At 37.5% G+C, this 9,831-nt stretch overlaps 1 protein-coding gene across 1 annotated transcript; it reads left to right on the top strand.

Moving 5' to 3' along the window:
- The first annotated feature begins 1,767 nt into the window (after nucleotides 1-1,767).
- Nucleotides 1,768-2,337, top strand: LOC126618266 (uncharacterized). The gene is made up of 2 exons (XM_050286316.1): nucleotides 1,768-1,943; nucleotides 2,016-2,337. Exons 1-2 carry the CDS (start codon nucleotides 1,768-1,770, stop codon nucleotides 2,335-2,337), a joined length of 498 nt encoding a protein of 165 aa, XP_050142273.1.
- Nucleotides 2,338-9,831: the final 7,494 nt, after the last annotated feature.

Genomic DNA, 9,831 nt, shown 5'->3' on the forward strand with positions numbered 1-9,831 from the left:
TTAAAGTATTTTATAATATTCTAGGTGTGTTTAATTAGAATTTGATTTTAAAGAATTTGAAAAAGTTGAGAAATTAGAGGGAATTGGATAGATTTCGTAGTGTATTCTAAACATCCACAAATCTCATCTCTCTCCAAGAGATTTCGAGGGGACTGAATCAAAATTTTACATGGAATCCCTACAAATCAATTAAACTCCATAAAAATTCATGGATTTATAAATTCATTAAAATCTCTCAAATTCCCAATTGAATACATGTCGTTGATTTCTTATCTTGCGTTTATTAAATCAAAAAGTATGCGTGTCTTACATTACAATACGTAATATAATATATTATTGAAAAACTATGAATTAGATTGATGTCCTAATCATTTTCTTATTGATTCCTGCAAAATAGGATTTTTAAGTAGTGATAAACACTTAAAAATATAAGGTCATTCTCCACATAGATTGATATAACTAATTTGTATTTAAACCAATTCTTCACTAACTATTTAAAACAAAATTTGGAATTGTGAATTTAAAATAATAAAAATAGAAAACAGAACAATTGAAATTGGTTTTTGTAGAAACTCTGTTAGCCGTTATCATTAACAATCCTGTTTGTACCATACTTAGGGCCTCCGTATTTAGATCTTGTATGAATACTCGGGGGACTCAAATGTAATTATGTAATAAAGGAAAGAGCAAATATGTAATAAGTGAGGAGCCCTTATTCTATAAAAAGACTCCTCACTCTCCTCATTGAGGGGGGGCATTTCTTAAGCCTCCTCACATCCCCTAAGCTCTAAGCTCTCTCATGCTCTCTCCCTTTTCAACATCTCAGAGAAATACAATAATCAGTGTGGACGTAGCCCAAACATTGGGGTAAACCACGATACATCTTGTGTTATTTATTTTCTTGCAGATTCATGTTCAAATTTACGTTGTTCCAAGACCCATCCGGTTTTGTGCATCAACATTTGACGCTGTCTGTGGGAAATGACACAAAAAGTTATGTCAGTTCTCTCTCAATTTTTTATCTCACCACCGTGAAAACCTCACCACACTCCATGGTGAATCTGCAAAACCCACATAGAGACACAGACACAGAGTTCTCTCTACTCTCTCTGCAACACTGAGAATACCACCTCAGGCAAATAAAAAAACCATCAGCGCTTCAGCAGTTGCAACAAGTCCAACAGAGACTGACACAGACTCCTAGAGAGAGACCAACAACGCTTCAGCAATTGCAACAAGTCCATCAGCGCTTCAGCAGTTGCGGACGTTTCGAAGCTATACAAGCATGGCGAGGAAGAACTCCAAAGTCCAGGCTCTCTACGGGCTCTGCCAAACGATCTTCACGATGTCAGGGTCTCATCCGCCTTTTTCTCTGGCTATCGATAAACTCTGTTCTGTCCTTGATTTCAACCTGGCGATCTGAGATCGGCAAAAATGGCAGAAGCTTTGTCACAGGGAGAGGACACCACTCTTTTTTCTCCGTACAAGATGGGGAAGTTCAATCTCTCTCATAGGGTGGTGCTGGCACCGATGACGAGGTGCCAGGCGTTGAACGGAGTGCCGCAACAGGCACTGGCCAAGTACTACGCTCAAAGGTCAACCGCCGACGGCTTTCTTATCAGTGAGGGCACTATCATCTCCAAAACTAGGGCCGGGCAACCATGCCTCTCATAGAAAGCTCAACTGCAAGAGTAGAGCACATGAAATGGAGAAGAACTAGAACAAGTGAGCTTATTCCATCACTCACCTCTCTACTTTCCAATCCCAATGGCAACCTCCCTGGAACCAATCTCTGAAAACCCTGTTGATTTTCGTGCCCCGCCGCCTTCTCCCGTTGCCTCTGGTCGCCTATCATCAATCGCAAACGATGAAATCCTCACCGAATTCCTCGAGCACCCCCTCCAAGTCCTTGACCTCATCTTGCCAGACAAGTTCTTCCCCAAGTAAATATCTATTGAAAACAATCCTCCCACAATTGATTTTGGAGCCTTGAATTCGGATGGATGTGACGCTAGTGTTTGCAAGGTGGTGGAGTCCATAGTAAGAAATGGATGTTTTCAGCTGGTGAACCATGGAATTTCAAGTGAGCTTGTGAGGTTAGTGCAGGCTGCCGCCACAGGAATTTTTAACGTGTCACCGGAGAAGAGGGTTGAGGTTACTAGGTCACCAGAGAAGCCATATGGGTTCGAGGAAGTTGATGCTGAGGAGGCTGACAATGTATTGAGTGAAGAGTTTGTTTGGTGTAGAGACCAAGGCTTGAAGTTGGCAATGGATGGAATTGCCCCAATTGGATATTCAAATTTCAGGAGGAACATGTGTGGGGTTATCAGTCCCTGATTCGATGAGGAACATAATGATTTGAAGTCTGGAGCTGCGCAGAAGGAACATAATGATGTGCAGTCATGTACTCAGATTTCGAAAAAGAAAAAAAAAAGGGAGAAAAAGCAGAAAAATGAAAAGAAGATTAAGAAAAGCAAAAAGGAAAAGAGAAAGTAAAAGCAAAAAGCTTCTGCAGCCATCTGCCATACCACTACCCAACCTTCAATTGTGCAGATACTATCCTATTATCTAACCATCTGCAATACCCACCTTCTGCAGCAGCTTTTTTGAATGATGTAATTTATTTTTCTTATATTTCAGAGACATCTGTATAAACCCCATCAGAGGGTAATAAAAAAATAAATAAAAAAAAACTGGCAAGCCCCGAAATAATGGGCTGCAATGTCATGTGGAGGGCGAATGCCCGTATGCCCAAAAGAGCTAGGCCCTATGGCTCTAAATTTATTCGGCACCCTGCCGCTATTATCACCAACCAGGTGACCAAAAGTACGCCCAGTACTTCCAAATTATTTGGCACCCTGCTGCTATTATCACCAACCAGGTGATCAAAAGTACGCACAGTACTCCTAAAATTATTCGGCAATCTGCCGCTCTTATCACCAACCATGTGATCAAAAGTACGTCCAGTACTCCAAAATTATACATGAACATTACTTATGTCAATCATACATAAACATTCATGAGCATTACTCATGTTAGTCATACATAAACATTCATGACCATCATTCATGTTAACATTTATGAGCATCACTCATGTTAACATTCATGAGCATCATTCATGTCAATCAACATAAACATTCGTGAGCATCACTCATGTCAATCTAGCTTCGAAAGCTTCATTTACAGAGCTCTAACTTCAAAAGCTTCATTTACAGAGCTCCAGCTTCAAAAGCTTCATTTACAGAGCTCCAACTTCGAGAGCTCCAGCTTCAAAAGCTTCATTTACAAAAGCTTCAGGTTTAAAAGCTTCACCTACAAAGCTTCAGTGCAAGGTATACAAATACCGCCTCCGAACAACCGCCACTTCGGCCCATACATGGATTCAATTTGAAGTCTCCAGCCAACAAACTCTATTGACCGAAGACTTGGGGGACTACATTATGTACCATATATTGGGCCTCATGAAAAATACTTGGGGGACTTAGCCCATTATTTATGTATTGAGGAGTGAGCCCTTATTCTATAAAATGGACTCCCTTACTTTCATTAGAGAGCACCAATTATTCATGTACTGAGGAGTGAACCCTTATTTTATAAAAAGGACTCCCTCACTTTCATTAGAGAGCACCCATCACTTATGTATTGAGGAGTGAGCCCTTATTCTATAAAAATGACTCCTTTACCATCATTAGAAAGCATCGCTGCATATTGAGCAACCACCTCGCCGTGAGCATCACTCATAACCCATTACTTATGTATTGAGGAGTGAACCCTTATTTTATAAAAGGGACTCCCTCACCTTCATTAGAGAGCATTGCCGCCAGATGAGCAATCGCCTCGCCGCGAGCATCAATCCTAACCCATTATTCATGTACTGAGAAGCGAACCCTTATTTTATAAAAGAGACTCCCTCACCTTCATTAGAGAGCATCGCCGCCAGCTGAGCAACCGCCTCGCCGCGAGCATCACTCTTAACCCATCATTTATGTATTGAGGAGCGAGCCCTTATTATATAAAAGGGACTCCCTCACCTTCAACGCCACAAGCCGAGCCAACCAAGGCAATATAGGCCGCAAACAGAGCAGTCTCGCAATATGTGCTACTTCTAGTTGAGCATTATTTTAGATTGAGCACCGCCTCATATCGGGTATTCAGTTCTAGACGACATCTAGTTACTTCGGCCCACACATGGACTGAATTTCAAATCTCCAGCCAAAATACTCTCTTGACTGAAGACTTGGGGGACTACTGTTTGTACCATACTTAGGGCCTCCGTATTTAGATCTCGTATAAATACTCGAGGGACTCAAATGTAATTATGTAATAAAGGAAAGGGCAAATATGTAATAAATGAGGAGCCCTTATTCTATAAAAGAACTCATCACTCTCCTCATTGAGGGAGGCCATTTCTTAAGCCTCCTCACATCCCCTAAGCTCTAAGCTCTCTCCCTCTCAACATCTCAAAGAAATACAATAATCAGTGTGGATGTAACCCAAACATTGGGGTGAACCACGATACATCTTGTGTTATTTACTTTCTTGCAGATTCACGGTTGGATTTACGTTGTTCCAAGACCCCTCCGGTTTTGTGCATCAACAAATCCTATGTAATTTTACCAATTACTTATGAATTACATTTGAAACTTTAAAGGTCAGGTTTTCATAATGCATATTCTACTTGTGGCTCGTCTAAACATGCAAGACTCATTATGTTGTGTGAAAAAACTTTGTAAAACTATGCAACACTTAAGATGAGACATTTGCCTTAAATGAAATCACAACTATCAATCATAACAAGCCCTACCAAGATGGCATTTCAACAGAAATTGCATCCGGATACTTACCAACATCCTAATGATCGTAAAGCATTAAAATATAAAGACACTTTAAACATAATGATTAATAATTCAAAGTATGCATGCATAATACCATGAACAATTAAATAAAGACTACATATTCATGCTAGGGGAAATTAGTTACACATATTCATAATTGAAAACCAAATATCATTAAGAAGAAAAGAATTGAAAACACCTTGTAAAATAAAGTTGAATCATCAAAAACTCTTTAAGCTGAGTTCTCCACAATAGTAGTGCGTAGAGAACTCTAATACTGGCTACACTAAATTATTTATTCTTTATCCTGCCTAAACAAGGCTTTCTAATAAATCAGGAAATTCAATTAAAATAATAAAATAATAAATAAAGTTTTCTATTCAAAGTCAAGTTTGGATTGAAGAGAAAATCACACTTTTGACTGACCAAATCAGCTCCGATTTGGTCCCAAAATCTCTTTTTAAAGTTTTACACGCTCGCTTCAAATCCTCAAAAGGAACCTTCCTCAGAGTATGCCATCTTGGCCTTCAAAATGCCCAAAATGTCCAGAAACGTCAATCTTGGAAAACTACGCAGTCAACACTTATTTTCTTTTCCATGATCAAACGACTTTAAATTCTAGAATTTTGACACAATTATTTTGAAAGACTCATGAACCCGTTCCAATTTGAATTACTCAAAAATTCCTCCGTTATGATCAAAGTAGATTTGCATGTCCTGTAATAAAAATATAACATTAATTATCTAAATTCAACCAAAATAATAAATAAATTATTACTAAAATAAGATAAAATATTATCTTTTATACACCGACTCTGCAAATTTTAACCTATAATTCCGCTGATATCTTAATTTGAGTAATGTTAGAGAGACTAAATTTTTTTAAACCAAATTGCATACTAAATGATGTTTCACCAATAAGAAATAAGCTCGTTAATCGACACTTAATTAATAATCCAATCATCTCCAATCATGTCATTTAGTTTGCAAATTTAGTTTAAAAAATTTAGTTTCTTTAGCTTTACTCTTTTAATTTTATGTTTTTGTCTTCCTACAACAACAAAAGTACAAACACGTGTACCTCGCATGGAAAACTTTCAATCAAACCTTTGTAATATCATTGCTAGGGGAAATTAGAACGGTATATTTGATTGGGTACTGAAATTGTTGTGGTTCATTTCTTATCTTGCGTTTACTAAAGAAAAAAGTACGTATAAGTGACATTACAATATGTAATATAGTATATCACTGAAAAACCATTAATTAGATTGATTCCCTATTCATTTAAAAAAAAAAACAATTGATGCCCTATTCATGTCCTTATCTTTTCATGACTATTTTGGTTTATAATTTTTCTCGGTCGAAATAAGTAAACAAGATACATGTCAAAAAGAAAGAGAATCGAACTCTAAGAAGAATCATTAATTTTTTTTCTCTTTAAGGTATCGTCAAGGACCAAATACCATGCGCTGGGTTGTTCATTCGTCGGTACCCTAAGTAGGAATATTATTCATTTCTCCAAGAGATACCCGGTGGGCAGCAGCTGGTATCTAAAAAAGAAATTGAGAATTTAAGAACATACGACATAGTAGTCACAGGGTGATTGGTTTGATTTGTGGGCTGCTGTTGCAATGTTGCCTTCAATACATTAACATAATTGGCCGGCGTGAGCGCAGCTGCCGGTCAGGTTCTTTCTGTCCCGGGCCAAACCTAAGATGCGACAATATAAGGACAAGGATCCTCTTCAGATCCTCTTTCGGATTCTCTTTGTGGAGATTTGGATGATTAATTAATTGTGTTCGTTCATTGTACATCGTGTGGTCAGTTTTCGTTAAGTACTATTTATATTCAATTTTAAATTTAAAATAATTTTTAACAGCACGATCTACGATAAATGAATACGAGTGATTGATCATCCGGATTCCTACAAAGAGGATCCGGAGAGGATCCAATTCCACAATATAATGTTACTACTTTCCAAGAAATCTTTGTGATACCTTATTAGTTTTTGGCATTTTCTTGTTTCTTGTTTCGACACATTAGAATTGGTATCTGAATTTTGAAAAAATGTAAAAGATTGCAATCGGTATCTGAATTTGAAAACACGTAATTGCTTACGTGAATGGACCTGTCTAGGAGCCTAGGAGACACAATGGTGTTCATGTGAGTGCCAAGCGGAATTAGGGGAAAGTAGGCTTTTGATTTTATTTTATTTTTATTTTCAAAGGAAAACGTTAATATGTTAAATAGTTAGTTGTTAGAGAGGAGAGTATCACATCGTACCAACCTTTTATAAGCCTTTGTGAAGTTTCTTCTTTTGTTGATGTGAAACTCTTTTGGGTGTATTATTTTGCTCACCACCATAACTATGGTGTATGCTCACCATACACCTAATCATTTGCCATGTATCTTTTCACCTAACTCTAGTTAACTTTCACATTAAATATTATTTTTTTATTTTGAAAAAATGATAACTGAAGTTAAGTGAAAAGACACGTGACAAATGTTTAGGCGTATGGTGAATATATACCAAAGTTTAGGATAGTGAGTAAAAATGCTCCCAACTCTTTTACCTCTATATCTTCACATGCCCCTCACGTGATGTATTTTTAAGCTAAACACATGGACAACATGAATTAGGTGAGGTGGAGCACGTGTGACTATTGAGTTTCACACGTGGGCCAATCTACTCTAATACTATGAAGAAAATTGAGGTTTCATTATAAAACCAATTGACAATATGGGAAGTAGTCCAACCTCTTATAAGCCCTTATAAGATTTATTCTTGCACCGATGTGAAATTCATTTACTTTCACATTCTCACAATGCCACTGCAATAAAGGTCATCTGCTTAGGCTTATGATTTAGGTAGTTTGACTTTGAGGCCACATCAGTATTTTATAAACCGTGAAAGTGTTGATATTTTGGAGAGAGGGAAAATGACTTTGATAGAATAAGGCTGAGTACTATCTTCAGCTTCAACATGGCAAATTTCTGGCCCAAGCACAACCGGACTCCCGAAACCAAATGGCATGCATGATTGGGGATACTTGCATGCTTCTGAGACCCCATTTGCAAACCTCTCCGGATTAAACTCATTGGCATCCGAACCTCAATTTTCGGGGTCCCGGTGCAATGCTGGAACGAATGTCCATATCGGATGCCTTCTGGCACATCTAAGTCCACCCAAATTTATTTCCGCAAGAGCTTCCGTTGCTATTATGACTCCAGTTCCATAGAGACACAAGCTCTCATGAATCTCTTGCTATTATGACTCCAGTTCCATAGAGACACAAGCTCTCAAGAATCGCCATTGTCAGCTGTTAAGTGTAGGACTTAGATTTGACTTTTCTTGACCAAAAATGTAACTTTTATTCTTGCATTATCATTTGGTCTTAGGATAGTGATAGGACATTGGTGAAAATTAAAAGGTGATGAAGATCTCAGCTCAATCTTCACTGAACAAGGTTTGCTTCATGTATCTGCCTAACAAGTTTGCATTTTTGTGATTTTTTACTTGTGTTTTCTACTTAGTCAAGTTTGGGCATGTGCATTTCTTAAAAGGTCATGTGACTCGTTATCTTTTACTCAATCAACATTTATCCTTTTATTCCTGTCCTATATATGTGAGATGGGTGTTTTTTGAGACAAATGTATGTATGCAACATGTGATAGGGTAATTATAAGTTTTCTCTGAGGGGTGTGATTATCCACACACCATTTTTTACTTTTCACACACATTTTTAATTTTTGGCCTTTAGATCGGATAAATTGAAGAAGATCAAATGACATAAATCGACAAAAAATGTGAGAAGTAAAAAGGGGTGTGTGGGTATCACACCCCTTTCTCAAAACCAACCTAAAATTGAGAAACCCCAAGAGCAAACTAGGTGTCCTGGAAGAGAAAAATCTTTGAAAAAATCTCGTTGCCTTGGGAATAAGAGCTACCAAAACAAGCCCTTGATTGTTGATATGATATCAGCAGAAAGGCTTTTCAAATCCTCATCAATTGTCATGTCCACAACGCCTCCCTCAAGTATAAAGCTCTCCCGCTCGTTAATATCGCCATTGTCGATTCCTCCGTCAGACCCATCATTGCCTACAATTCTTTACCATTTCAATCACCACACATGCCTAAACTTTTGGAGGAAAGCCAATTTGTCCTATGGACTTTCAATTTGGTTATGAGTCAAGCCCCTTTAATCTTTTAAAAGATCTCTATTTGTTCTAAATGTCAAATTAGGAAAATGATAGCATCATTCTTTTACCCTACAAACTCATATGTTTAATATGGTCTATGTTCAAATTAGGAAAACAATAACATCAGTCCGCTATGTTCGAACTCAACATTCAAAATAAAAAAGATGTATAAGAGGAGAAAAATAGTGTGTGGCTGTCATTTTCCTAAAGTTACCACATTTTCTAGCCTCCCTACTCGAATGGACAAAAGCAATCCTTGATCTTATGAAAAAATTAACCGTAAAGGGCAAATTGACACATTATAAAAGATAAGTAGGACTAGCTAGATCCAATTTGAAGGTGCATCTCTAGAAGTTCCTCTAAATGTTATAGAACAAGAATCTATGCAACATATAGTGAAAAGGGTATTCTCTACATACCTTAACCTTGTCAAGGAAGAACTCAGGAGCAATGAGTTTCTTTCTGGTATGCCCATTCGTGCCCGTTTGCTCGGATAACATTGTCACCTACCAAGTGATGACCAGCATATCACTACTACTTGATCAAAACTTTCTGCCATCCCTGAGACAAAACTATGGTTTTGCTAATTTTGTTTCCCTGAGACAAAACTATGATGACCAGCAAAGGTTTTTCTTTTATTTTATAACCACAATGTCATAGTTTCGGAAAGTACAGGTTATAAGGTGTTCAAATTGATAACATGCGTGTTTGGACGAGGAATTTCCAAGTTAGGTAAATCGAATTAAAAAGGTTCTTCATAAGCATCACATGTGAAAGAGATTTGTAATGAGTTCGA

Source organism: Malus sylvestris, chromosome 4 (genome assembly GCF_916048215.2).
Source record: "Malus sylvestris chromosome 4, drMalSylv7.2, whole genome shotgun sequence".
In the NCBI taxonomy this organism is placed as follows: Eukaryota; Viridiplantae; Streptophyta; class Magnoliopsida; order Rosales; family Rosaceae; genus Malus; species Malus sylvestris.